This window comes from Pyxicephalus adspersus, chromosome 4 (assembly GCF_032062135.1).
Source record: "Pyxicephalus adspersus chromosome 4, UCB_Pads_2.0, whole genome shotgun sequence".
NCBI lineage: Eukaryota > Metazoa > Chordata > Amphibia > Anura > Pyxicephalidae > Pyxicephalus > Pyxicephalus adspersus.
The window spans coordinates 13204692-13219373 of record NC_092861.1 but is presented as its reverse complement, the minus strand read 5'-3'; the positions used below and the strand labels follow the sequence as shown (position 1 = coordinate 13219373).

The window sequence follows — 14682 nt, the reverse complement described above, 5'->3', positions numbered from 1 at the left end:
TTTAAATCTATAGGCAATGCATTTGGTGTTTATAGCATGCAAATGGAACAACGATATACTATTTGCATGCTATAAAAGCGCACAGGTGCCCTGCAATAATCGGAAGGAGCACAGGGTCTTCGATAGCTCCTTCATCCCCCAAGAAATATAGAACTCTTTATTCCTGCGTTATCCAGGGTCAGGATCTAAATCCAGCATAGAAATGTCAATTCTGGTTCCTGTGAAGTTTTGAGTGCTCACAAATCGGTCTCCTGTAGTTGATTACTTTATGATTTGACATAACATTGATATGTTACACAGTAAAGTATGATCAATGGGTAAATGAAATGCTCGATCCCCTGAAATTGTTGATATAATGAATATCTAAATGATATACGGAAATGAGAAAAAAAAAAAATTACCGGTTGGAACAAAACTGCATCATGCCTTGTTATGGTTTTTCCATCCTATGAAACTGTTTCTCAACCAAGGATATGTGAAGTTCCAGGGTTCCGCCAGAGGTTGCGGGGGGTTCCCTTGAGCAATTTATGCCTCTCAGGTTAGTTTAAGTGAAACCAATGATCTTTTTGGCTCTATAAGGGTGACATTCTTCCCACTGGTCAGCTATGTAAGAATACTTCCCACTCACCACACTATTATACTGTGTGCTGTGGATATATTAATTAGAGCAGGGGTTCCCTGAAGACCTAAAAGGTAACTTAATGGTTCTCCTACATGAAAGAAGTGGAGAATGTCCGCTCTGGAAAGAAGTGGAGGATGTCCGCTCTGGAACAAACGAGTAAAGTTTTTTAAACATGCATGTTCCCTATTTAGCAGCTTCTTGCAGGCCCTCTCCTAGATTGTAAACTCGTCAGTGCAGGGTCCTCTCCTCCTGTGTCACTGTCTGTATCTGTGTGTCATCTGCAATCCCTATTTATTGTACAGCGCTGCATAATATGTTGGCGCTATATAAATCCTGCTCATTAATATGAAACAGGGTTGGAGTGTGGGAGGAAATAGCAGCCAATTAATTTCTACTGACAAGAAACATGCAGATCGAAGGAAAACGCAGCATGACAAGAGGTAAGCTGATCGCTGTGTTGCTTCTCCTTTCAATGTCCAGTCACAGGCTGGAAGGACGTGGACTCAGATAAAATAGGTTTAATGATACTGGTTGTCAGACGTAATTCATTAAAAACAGAGTTTATACTGTATATGTTAAGAAATATGTAATGCTTGTTTTTTTCTCTTTGTTTCTGCAGGTGTCTGTGGGTGGATGGGAATAAATAGCAGCCAGGACACATGACAATACGTCAGTCGTTGGTACGTATACTGAACACCTGCTGATGATGTTGATATCTGTTCCTTTGCTACAGCTGCACACAGGAGGTCCCTGAAAATTTAGAGTTTAAATGTAATTTTTTGTCCTTTCATACAAAAAAAAAAAAAAAAAAATACAATGTTTGCTTCGGCAGATCTTATTCTAAAACTTATTTTGTTTTGACTAGACTACAGAATGGTTGAAACCAGTTTTCTTGTGACATTTCCGTGCGATTCCTGTCCTGGAGAAACAATAGGAATTCAGAGGAAATGTCAGAGTGAGGGAAATCCTTCATTAGACAGTTATTACCAAACAAGTTTATTGGAAGACTTTCCTTCTATTGGTCTTGTGACCATAACTGGAAATTTCTGAATTTTCCATCAACTTCTGTCCTGGAGCCAATGTACGCCATGACACTTTTACAATTTATTAAAGGTTAACCTTAAATTTAGTCTTTTAATATTTCTTCACTCAAATTATTATTATTAATTATATTATTAAACAGGATTTATATAGCGCCAACATATTACACAGCGCTGTACAATAAATAGGGGTTTAAATGACAAACAGTGACACAGAAGGCGAAGAGGACCCTGCCCTGAAGAGCTTACAATCTAGGAGATGCCCCATAATACCCAATATGTATTCTGCAATAAGAATTCCTGTACATATATCTTGGTTGCGCATATAATTTATTATGCAGTCGCTGGGTGTGGACTGGGGGACAAGTTATCAATTCTACAAAAAACCCACAAGGCTGCTGATGGCTCTTAAGTTTAAAGCTGGTGATAGTAGCTGTAAGCTTCAATGTCATAATGTATAAACCCTGTTGACGGACAAATTAAATTTTTTTTTCTCATACGTGATCTTAAATGACTTCCCACATGCAGGTCTTGTAAATACCAGTCTACGATCCCTGCAGTGACAAGCTATGTGGCCCATGGGTTAAACTTACATTCTTCTGTGGAAACTTTCCATGTTGATCTTAAAGACTTCTGTGCATAAAGATAAAATTCACATTAAAGTCGAACTTAAACCCTACTTAACATGGGCGACTCAGGCAGGTCATTATAGCACAAAGGGAAAGGCAATAACTGTTGGTACCTGTCTCGGTGTTCTCGCCAGTACCTTATAGCTAGGCGCACCACCCAGCACTTTTTAGTACCTTTCTGGCTGTTTTAGGGTGGATACTGAAAAGTTGGGTCACAACCCACCTATAGCTTCTTTCCAGCCATCTTACAAATTTATAGGGAGTATATTGTGCCTGATCATTGTCAAGCTGGTAAAATTGTGCTGTGTTGCACATGTAGCCCAGCAATCCCAGCATCCCTTGTATGTGCTTGGAATGAATGAACTTACAACTCAACCAATCATGATAAACAAAGGTCATCTTCAGGAAAAAAACATGAAGATGATGGCTCCTTACAATGGACGGGGAGTAATCACCAATTTAGTTCCACTTTCATTACTTTGGAAAATACCAGACAGTTTCTCTATAAGAAAGAATAGTATTTTCTCAGCATGCATACAGAAGTTTTTAGGTAGGGGTGTTTGCAGAGAAGTTTTAAAGAGTACCTAAACTCAGAATTGAACAAAAGTGAAAAAAAAAAAAAAAAAAAAAAAAAAAAAAGGGTGCAGCACCCCCTAATTCTGATTGGGAGGGCAAAGCCTCCCATGATACCTACATGACGCATCTTGGTAGGTCTTGGGTGCTCCTTCTTTGCATGCCCGAGCAACTCAGGCATGGGCAGAAGGAGCCCTTTGTTGAAAAGGGGAAAAAAAGCATGCACAGTGAGATCCTCAAGTTTTTTTCCAGAACTATGTCACACGATCTAACGTCTGGGACGGGTCAGGTAGTAAGAAGAACCCGGAAAAAGAGAAGATGGCAGCACTTGGAGCGCCAGCTCAAAGATGGATACCCGGACGACGCGGGGCCCGAAGATAGAGACCTCCGGACCGATCAACTGCACCGCAGGATTGAAGGTAGGTGTATATTTTTGTTATGACCGTTTTTGAGTTTAGTTCCTCTTTAAGGAAGGGCAAATGAGGGACAGAATTTGGAATGGTCTTAGATTTGATAGAATCATAGATGAGCATAAGTTCCTGAAATTTTTCTACCTATCTAATCGAACTTATTGATTCAAGCACAGCTCCATGTACAAATAAGCCACCCCCCCCCACTATTTACCAGTGGGATGCAGAAAGCCTCTCCAGCTGCCAGGCAACTAGCATTGTGAAAAAGGTTAGCATATGTATGCTTTCAGTAACCTATAATCAGAGAAGAAAATGGATGCTTTGGCCAACTTCCTTTTGAAACTGCAGACTTTTATGCTGTCCTACTGCAGTGTGCAATCCAGATTTTTGTTCTAAACTTGGTGGGAAGAAATTGTAGGTGGGTGGCAGTCCCTGTATTATGACCCCACTCTTTAGTAAACACCCAAACACAGTCGGGTGGTTGGTGCAAAGTGCCAGGTGTTTGATTTGGGGGGATCCATAGGGTCTTTCTCATGATAGGTCTGTGAAGAAAGCAGGCATGGAAAAAAAATTTAAATCCGTAACAGGAGCTTTCAGTGGTCTGACAACTTTGATAGCACAGCAACCACTGGTTACAAAATTTGCTATAGGGTTTGCAGACGTATTGTGGTGAGGTCCGTAAGGTATTTATTCACCTAACCTGAATGCTTTAGGTAAACACACCCATAATGCAATGTGCAAGAAAACACTATGTTAGTAGGAACACATTCCATTGAGAACAATGTATTCTTTTATGTACATGTATATTGCCTGCTAGAAAAACACAACAAAATGCTGAGACACATCTTGTAAGAACATACCCTGAATTGGGGAAGAACAATACGATGATTAAAAAGAATTAAAATTTGATTTTTGTAAAAATCTAAACCAGGGTTTCACAACTATTTTTTTTTTTTAACATGGGGAACCCCTTGCAATATTTTTAAGGTGTTAAGGAACCTCTTCTATATTCCTATATCCACGGCTTGCAGTATGTTAGTGTGATTATCAGTGGGAAGAATGTCACCCTTACAGAGAACTAAAAAAGATCATTGGTGTCGGTGGCATCTGACCTTCGAAGAAACAAATTTCTTATTGCTTGAGGGACCCCTAGCGACCTTTGGTGGAACCCTGGTTGATAAACTCCAAAATGCTCTATTGGAAGTGAAATATGACTATTAGCACTATACAATGTGATGGGTTTGCAGGATCTGCTTTCCTTTTTATTAAGCATTGAAATGTAATGTTTTTAGAGAGAATATGCTGCCTTGAAGGGTCCACTGAGTTCAGAATAAATGAGGAAAAATATCACCCATCAACAAAAGCCCATATGATTTCACTGATTTGTTTAATAAAGGACCTCCACATTCTGGTAAACCTAATCCACATACAGGTGAACTTGCTGGATCTGATGTCAGTAAGGAGGAACTGACCACAGAGGTTTGGCATGTTTGGGAAAATTACAATAATATATCAATCTCAGTCACAGACAGGAAACATTTTTGCCCTTCAGTTTCTTTCAGAAGTTAGTTACTAAAAAGGAAGCAACAACAGAGCATGAACAATAATACGGAGACAAACTGGTGCTGTTCTCTCTGGAGGTGCAAGTATGAGGAAGAGAATGCAAAGCGTTTACAGTAAAGTAACTGAACTGTGACTGCAATCTCTGCAAATTGAAGTATGACATGAGAACACAAACAAGAGCTCCAAAAAGGAAAACCATGTAAAACAGTATAACTATATATATATATATATATATATATATATATATATATGTATGTATGTGTGAATGAATTAATCTCACGTTTTTCTTCTAAAAAGATTTTTTTTAAGTCTAAAAAAAAAAAACACAAAAAGAACCCTAGTCCCTAAAAACAAAACTGAAGGTCAACTGTTCTTCCATGCAACCAACCAAGTTTGCAAATGGTTGCTGCACAGTCAGCGGCACACTGAGGCTAACTCAGTGGTTTACCGCATGCTCACCCAACACTCCCAACAAATAGTTTAAATGAATGGAAGCTTTGCAGCAGGGTTGCAGTGTAGCTTCTGGCTTCTCTGGAGAAGGAATCGCACCACAAATACAAAATCAAGGGCAAAGCATGAAAAACACATTGACCTGTGTTATGGTATGCTACTGTGGGACACAGTTTATACCACGTGATTTAGAAAGGCCTTAGATGCTTCCAAAAGTTGTGATATAATCAAGTTACGGTGTTCTCTCCAGCTCTTTTAGATGTGTGCACCACCCGGCAACTTTCAGTAACTTCCTGGTTTTTTTTTTGGGGTGGTTACTGAAGAGTTGGACCACAAAACAGGGGCACCTGCCTACATCTTCCTACACAGCCTAAATAAAATTCTTCGGAAAATACTGAAGATTAATGTCCCTGTCCGTACACCTCATCTGAAGGTTTGAGACCAGGTTTGCACAAGCCTTGTTTGTGGACGCTTGAGCCTCATAAGTTTTCAATAGCAAAAGTAAGGCTTTATTTGGGTGGTCAATAGAAAACTGTTATGCACACCAAGCACTTAATTTAGATTTGAGCTGGCATACAACACAGTATTTCCAGTAGATAACATTTGCACGATGGATTTTTTACCCTCCAGAACCAATGTACATGTATCCTAAGCAAAATTCGAGTTATTTATTACTGGATTTTGTCTGCCCTTTAACTGCAAAACTATATGTACCTGATCATTCTGCTGCAGCAAAATCAAACTTCCAAATAAAAGGAAAGCAAAGCAAGCTTTAGGAAATGAAAAGTCCCAATATCCTCTGATCTACAAAGGAAGGCTTTGCATCATAATCCAATGTTTCAGTGGTAAACATAATCCCTTTTCAGCGGTGACACCAGAGGCAGCTGTCTACTGAGGAAACGCACACAAAACAGCAATGGAATGAAAGACAAGTGTTTTGTAAATACAGGAACAGAATCTGACACAATAGCTCCTAATCAAACCACAAGCAGGAATCTCTGGATCCAAGGAGAGTCGGCGTCACATTCCTGTATCCCTTCCTGCTAATCATTGCACTCAATTTCTTATCTCCCCATCTAATGCACAAACTTGCCTTATATTTATACCTTAGATTATTCTGCCAACATTTACCGGAATATTAAACAGAATTGCACAATAATGATATATGATCTTGGCCCTTGGTTATACGTTACAAAGGTGTTATTCCTCCCTCATAAAAAATATCTTGATTTCTAAAAGATAAGACTACCTATTGCTGTAGAATTCTGGTTTCTATGTTCTCACTTTCCAGAAGAGGACTGGATTGTTGTTGGGAGTTGGTTGAAGAGAACCAGTGTTCTCCCCAGGCCCTTTCAGCTGGGCGCACCACCTGGAACTTTTCAGTAACCACCGGGCTGTTATTTGGTGGTTATTGATGACTTACTGATCTTCTGGCTTTGATACTTTGGAGCCTGGACAAACGTAAAGTTGCACTTTATTGCAAAATGGGACGATGTCCCTTCTCAGTGTTCTCCCCAGCACCCTAATCTGGGTGCACCTCCCGGCACTTTTCCGTAACCACCCAGCTGTTTTTGGAAGGTTACTGAAGAGCTCCGTCACAATACATGTACTCTCACCCACCTACAATTTCTTTCCACCTGGCTTTAAATAATTCTGGGTTGAACATTGAAAACTATGAACACTTTTTCATTATTTGCAAACATGATACCCAGCTTGAATTCTCCAATAAAGCCAAACAGAGCAGCCAAGGTCCCCAGGAGCATATGCTTTAATTTCCATAATAATCAAAGGCTGTTAAACTAAAATCTACACTTGCTAGTATTTTTTGGGAGAAACTTTCTACCATGTCTTCTAAATATTAAACGTGCTTCCTCAGGGTGCCTGCTATTACCTCTTTATGACCTGCCTGAGATCATTTTGATATGGGGCCCTTCAAACAGAACGACACCTGGCTATATACTCCGCTTGTACCTGTTCCGTTGCAGAGAGCCATCATCTTCTTTCTTCTCTTCCTAGTTTAAATCTTTGGCTGGGACGTAGCTCCTGCACATACAAATGGGAGCTCATTCAGTCCCTACAAGTGCAAAGGATGCTGGGTATCCTGGCAAACAACGCTGACTACACATGTGCAATTGTTTTTTAGTTCAGTGGTGCAATCAGGCGAGTAGAAATGCCTATTGCAGAAGGGACATCGCTGGTCCCATTCTACAATAAAGCCCTGCTTGAGGCCAAATGTTTTAAGTGGAACTTTAGGTTTGTCCAGGCTCCAAAGTATCATATCCAGAAGATCAGCATTATAGCTAATCAAATAACACTTCGCATGTCAGCAGACACAGGCCCTGGATTCATCTCATTACTTTCATCTCTTGTAAGAATATATTTATTTTTGTTCAGTGCTATTTCCCTGGTTTCTTTTTGGAATTAAAACTTTTTTACAATGTTTATATTAAATCCTATTATAATTGTTTTTTCATGTGTGGTGAATGGAAATAATTAGCAAATCATATGACACCAGGCTATTCATTGCATAGCAAATAAATGAGTCAGTAGCAGCATATATGAAAAATAATCTAGTGTGCTGCCTGCTAGCTGTAAAATACATATATGAAATATACATGTGAAATGTGTATGTTCACAATTTATACCATATAAACCTGAGTTAGTTTTACAATGAATTTTGATAAAACTTTTGATAAGGAGAGCAAATATTATGTTTTCTTTTCCGGGGTGACAGGTTTCACTATAACACGGAAACTAACTACATTTAAAGTTCCAAAACCGGTTTGGATGTGTCAATGTACTAAAAAAAGAAATCTGTACTTAGAATGACACTAAATCCTGTCTGAAAAATAACCTTGTCATAGTTATGATGCATCAGCTCTTCAACCTAATTGTTTCCTCCAATAAAATGTGACACATAATTAGATATTAAATATCATTAGTGCCATTCCTATCCTTAGAATATTACCAGCGATTTGTATGGCAGTCATTCCTTCATTTTCTTGTTTGTGCCAATCTTAAGTGCTACTTTAAAATTTAGGCTCAGACAGGGTTTTTATTGCACAAAAGGACAGGCGATTTCCCTTCTGCCATAAACATTCTAACCTGACCCAGTTTCAGCCCAGAAATTTTCTTAAACTGGGCGTCAGCCCATTTTATAATCCAACTCTTCAGTAACCACCCAAAAAACAGCCCGGTATTCACTAAAAAGTGCCGGGTGGTGCACCAGGCTGGGGGTAACACTGATAACTGATTTCTCTCCGCCATACCTGTGTGGGAGTTACATGACTCCAGGTCAAGATGGCCAAACATTGAAACAAAGAACAGGAGGATGAAGCTGGTGGTGCCTGTGACGGACAGGTGAGTCCGCTTTCAAGTCCATTTACTTTTTGGGTAGGTTCACGTTCAAGCTGCCAAGGCAGCACACCGGCATAGATATGCATTGCTGTGGGGTCAGACAACCAACCCATTGATTTGAATGGTCTTCCTACTGCAAGGCATTGCACAGAGCCTGCAGGACAGCCAGCAAGTTGTGTTGAGAGGCCGTTCAGAACAAATATCACTACAGAACACTGATGCTGTCACCCTCTTGCTAAGTCAGCTAAAACATACTGTTGATAGAATAAAGAAAGGAAAAAAAAAGAAAAAGAAAAAAAAAAAACAGCTTTCCCTATTGCATTTTATGTCCTATTGGACAGCGACTGTTTTTAGGTGGTTACTGAAGAATTGGGTCCGCCACCCACCTACAGCTTTTTTGTTGCTAGTGGGAAGCAGCTGGCAACATTGTCACTGAAATACAACTCTGCAGCTGTCAATCAGTACCTGTCCACACTGCTTTCTGATTGATACGTCTGCCTGTTGCTGCCACCCTCCGACTGATCTGCAGTGTCTGGGATGGGTGTGTGAGAGAGGCAATCAAGGAGGAACTGGATTAGGTACTTGGACCGTCGTACCAGAGCCATTAGTGGTAGTGTAACACTGTTTTACTCATAACGAGGCTCAAATGCTCAACTTCTAGATTGTAAGCTCTTCGGAGCAGGGTCCTCTCCTCCTCCTCCTGTGTCACTGTCTGTATCTGTCATTTGCAACCCCGTAACATGTATTGGCGCTATATAAATTATGTTTAAAAATAATATTAAATAAACCCCATGCTTGTTTTTCACTAGTCATATACGCTGAATTAAGGACTTCCATTCACTTTCAACCAATACTTGGTAAACCCCATTTTAGGAACCCTCCATCCCAGCCCTGTTATGCTTACCCTTCCAGTGCTCCCATTCAGTTTCTTCCTCTGCTGCAACTAGCAAAGAAATCTGGCTAATCCAGGATTCTAAGGGAAAATGGTTATGTCACTTGTCTGATCATGTGCCAGGCCTAGAAACAGGCTGCCAGATCGGAGTATGAAGATCATATATTCCTCCAGACCTGGAGGCAAAGGATATTGTTACTGACCTGACCAAAGAACGAACATAGAGGGGCCACTGGTAAGCAAGGAAGCCTTTGCAAAAGCATTTTCATTGCCCCCAACTGCAATATTTAATGCAGTGATGAGCGCATGGAAATAATGTAATTGTAGCAAACATTGACATTGTGGCATTTTGTGGAATTATTTACACCACCGATGTCTATTGGAGTGCTTGGGCACCACTTACAGCGTTCAGGTATGCCATATAATCCATGTCACTTTTGTTGGCCAATACTGAATTTATAAGTGAAAAGGCACAAGATTTTATATAGGAGTTTATATTTTGAATTATAATAAATTTATGAATCACTTATCAGAATAAAATATTGTGTTCGCAACAACTTGTTAGAGGAAAAAAAATGAAGTGGCAATAAAAAAGATCATTAGGCCCAGAGAATAAAGCAGCTAGGGGTATATAGAAATCACAAAGTATACCTGGCTCCGAATCCTCCCTATGATCATTAGGACCACACAGCAAGGCGAGAGGGAAAGGTTCAAGTATACCTTTTCCAGAAAAAGCCAAGATTAGTTCATAAGAGTTGAGCCTTCTATATCCATGGATAACGATTGTTTTTACACTTATGAATATGTTCGTCAGATCCTTTGAATTGTGCAGGTTTGTAGGAAATTCCAGGTATTAACCCTTCCCATGCTTTATTATATTGCTTGTACATTCAGATTCACATATTTACCACTTTCATCATGTTTAAGGAAATAAGAAAGACTTAAATGTGTGGGGGAAAGCAGCAGTGATCCATATCATGGAAAGTGTATACAAGTATCGTTCGGGTTCAAAAGACAAAATAAAATTTACAGCAGACGAGCATGCACAAAATTCTTTCTGAAAATGGCTTTCATTTAGGAAATAGCTGCTCTGTTTTAAATATGGGACAGCACCATTTGTAGAGCTGATTTATTCACCTGCACCGCTAACCAGATAGACTACACACTCCAACTATAAAAGCATGGCTGGCTTCACATATTGAAAGGTGAAAAGTATTCCAGGTCTGCAATTATTATACATCAGCTTTCCAGGATAGGGGAGCAGTGGAGTGAATAGCTGGACACGGCCTGAATACTGCAGATACCAGGCAGCCATATAACTGCCCCAATAATTTGCATTAACACTGAGCTAAAACTGCCCCACCATTCAAGATGGCTTTGGCAGCAGTCAAAAGTGCCTGCAAAGTTTCCCCTTTTAGGATCGGCATAGAGCGAGCACAACTAAAACTATTCAAAGTTATACACCACAGGTATCAAAATTGTTACGAAAAACAATATACAACTTTCATTTAGAATATCACCAAAACTTTCATGTAACACTGTTCCGTTGCTTATGCACGATCTACAATGAAATCTCTCCATATAGATTACCTGCATAAAACATTGCAAAGGTTAACGATTTGGAAAAAAGGGATTGAATATAGTCACTGGAAAAACATGACCCTCTCAACATAGCATGCTCTGCCTACAACCCATAAAATGGAAAAAGAATGCAGACACTTATACTTAGTAATTCTCAGATAAGGACTATGGAGGCATAGAAGACGGAACCGCACTAAGAATCACACATTGACCAAAAAGCCTTTAGGGTCTGTAGAGAACAATTTGCATTTAAACTGAAAATAAAATAAATCTAAGGACATAATTATTCTGCCGCCTCTGTATAAAACAATAAACTTGGAGCACTGCTCTATACAATAAGAGGAAATAGCACAATTCAGATCTTTGTGTCTGATGCATTCCCGAATTCCTGCAAAAGACTCAAGTATTCAGTGCAAAAGTGTGCTGGGATGGGTGCCCTCCTAAATGAAGCCTTACTAATATTATAGCAAGTCAGCTTACCCAATACAAAGCTGGGCCCATCATGGCCCCTCTGATCTAGTGTTATACCCGGATATATTAGGAGGAGACATGGACTGTGCATGTGTGGACAAATTATAAAAATGCCTATTTACCCTCCTTGGTTTCCTATAACTAAACAACCCAAGCTGGATTAATAAACGCTACATTTTTAAATAGAAAGTTTAGTAAGCGTAGAAGTATCCAACCTTTCAAAAGTAAAAAATTATGACAGCACCACAAATCATAGCATGAGATACAAACCCACTTCTAACAAATAACAAAGGTATTACATGGCTGATCTAAAATAAAAGAATCGCGCACACCCTTACAAAAGAACATGACAGGTGTCTCACCTGCTGTGCAGAATTTAGGAGGGTCACTGCAAGGCATGACATAGGAACTTCTTCCTCATTAATAAAGCCTAGAGGGGTGTAAACAAAACACCCCCCACCCTACGCACTGATATAAAGGAACAATGACATTACAAGGAGTCACCTTGGTGTGAACATGGCAGATTCACACACTTTGATAGAGTTACCCCCCTGCCAATCTTGTGCCCCCATTGGGAAGATTCACCACACAATGTGTACTTGTGACTATCATATAGAAAGTGATGGAAAAAACACAAATTAGAATTGGGAATGTTTTCAAAGGGGTTGCCTGTTCCTGGGACCAGCACGATGGGTAAACTCCACACTATGAGAGATTACTTCTAACTTTGTGTTGGGTCTATGCGGCAAGGAATGAAGACTTGGAGAAAATATTGATAGATGCAAAGAGGGGTGAACAGGGAAACCTCACTGCAAAAATCAGGCACTAAGAGGGGTTCTCCACCTCATCGTCTTTATACACCAAACTTGGAGGAGACACCACTATATAATCGGAGACCCCCTCGTCTTTATACACCAAACTTAAAGGGGCTCTTCCCCATCATACACCAAACTTTGAGAGGCCTCTACTACAAGTCTTACCATGGTCATACATAAAGCTTAGATGGGAACTTCACTATGAAATTCGGATCACCTCCTCGTCCTACACCAGACTTTGAGGGGCTCTTCACTACAAGTCTGTCCATCTTCATACCCAAATGTAGAAGAACTCTCAACTATAGAAAATGAAGCCTCCTCTTCCCCAATCTGAGAGCCTTCTTTATATAGCAGACTTTTCTGGACTGTCCACTACCAGTCTCACCATCTTCATACAAATGTGGGTCTCAGATCAGGAATTCTGTGTACACATTGCACCCCCTGTCCATACAATCTATGGCAGCCCTCACATATATTAGTTTAGCAGGGTCTCCCTTATATACAGCTCATTTAAACAAAGGGCCCATAGATCATCGTGCCCCTGTTCTCTCTCCTCCATAGATCACTGTGCCCCCATTCCCTCTCCTCCATGGATCACTGTGCCCCCATTCCCTCTCCTTCATAGATCATCATGCCTCCATTCCCTCTCCTCCACAGATCATCATGCCCCATTCTCACTCCTCCATAGTTCACTGTGGCCCCATTCCCTCTCCTCCATGGATCACTGTGCCCCCATTCCCTCTCCTCCATGGATCACTGTGTTCCCTCTCCTCCATGGATCACTGTGCCCCCATTCCCTCTCCTCCATGGATCACTGTGCCCCCATTTCCTCTCCTCCATGGATCACTGTGCCCAGATTCCCTCTCCTCTATGGATCATCATGCCCCCATTCCCTCCCCTCCATAGACCGGGCAGAAGTTGAGCCTTCAGGACTTTCCCTGCACCCCCTTCCCCTGGGGAAGAGACGGATGGTCATGTGACAGCCCAGGTGTGTCTCCAGATCCCAGGCCCCGGCTTCATTCCCCGGGCTCCACTCACCCATGCTGCTGCCCGGTGCAGGCAGTCCCTCTCCGGCCTCTCGCTAGCCCGGAAGCTCCCTCAGCCCATCCACTCCGCTCAGCGGCGCCTTCAGTCCCGGCCACTCCCGTATTTCCCTTCCTCCTCCTTCCCGACACAGAGCTGACAACCCGCCGCCAGCCGCACAGCTTCCACGAAGCCTAGAACGCCAGCTAGAAGCTCTCGGACGTCACGTGTCAGGCTCTAGCCAATCAGCGCGCTCTTTCCCTGTCCCAAGCTCGATTCCTTTTTTTTTTTTCCCAGAGAGGGAGACTCCGGCTGGCCGCTGTTACCAGGTGTGGTGACGTCACAGGTGAATAGCAGGGAGACTCCTCCAGGCTGCCTGGTGTTATGACGTCACAGAGTGCCAGAAATATTTACATTTCTCAAGCTATTTTATAGTTTATATTTTTATATATTATTTATTATGTAAAGCAATGATGTCATGGGGAAAAATTACATAGTAAATGATGAGATTTACCTATGTGTGCCCTTTTCTTGAGATAATATAACCCTCCAATCCTATATCTGAGGGTCACATCAGGAGGTGATCTATTCTCAGCCATCCAATTTTTATTATTATTAATATTATATCATTAATATTGATTTCTCACCAATTGTTTGTGTTGGCTGCAGGATGGCCAGCATCAACCATTCTTCATTCATTTCTATGGGCTTAGTTACAGATCGCCATTATTTTGCAGCCTGTGATTTTTAATGTAGCCTGTCTTCCATAAAATACCCGGGCAACCACCCCTGGTTACTTGAGATAATTCTGATATAGAGTAAGGGGACCTGAAAGATTTGAAGAATGGGTGTGTTATAATAACTCTTGATTAAACCTTTTGTATAGATAACAATGAATAGGTAATACTTCTCAGGTTTTATTTGAATATGGAAATCTAGGCTACTTTGGACAGTTTTAATTATTTTTGATGACCCCTATACTATGTTTCCTTTACCTTCTTGTTGTTGTTTATTTTACCAATGTTTGTAATTTATAATTGAAAAACTAATAAACTTTAAGTTATAGTAAAGTAATTAAAGGAAGTTATAGTAAAGTAATTAATCAGAGAATTATAAAAAGACAAATGTACTGTGAGTTGAGGATTATTATTTTTATTATTATTAGCAGGCAGGGGTGACACCAATGTATTCCTTTTTTTTTTTTTTTTTTTAAACATTCTTTATTTAAAATTTTGAATCAAACCAAATACAAAATA

General features: G+C 40.5%; 1 protein-coding gene across 3 annotated transcripts in view; it reads right to left on the bottom strand.

Annotated features, from left to right (window-relative positions):
• CD2AP (CD2 associated protein) overlaps positions 1-13637 on the bottom strand; it is a 76273-nt gene extending 62636 nt beyond the window's left edge. For 2 of the 3 annotated variants that reach the window (XM_072407439.1, XM_072407438.1), the window contains exon 1: positions 13442-13637. In XM_072407439.1, coding sequence (XP_072263540.1) covers positions 13442-13445 — 4 coding nt within the window. In that variant the 5' untranslated portion in view covers positions 13446-13637. The remainder of the gene's footprint in view (positions 1-13441) is intronic. The other variant, XM_072407437.1, reaches the window with a different exon arrangement.
• Between the last annotated feature and the right edge of the window lie 1045 nt (positions 13638-14682).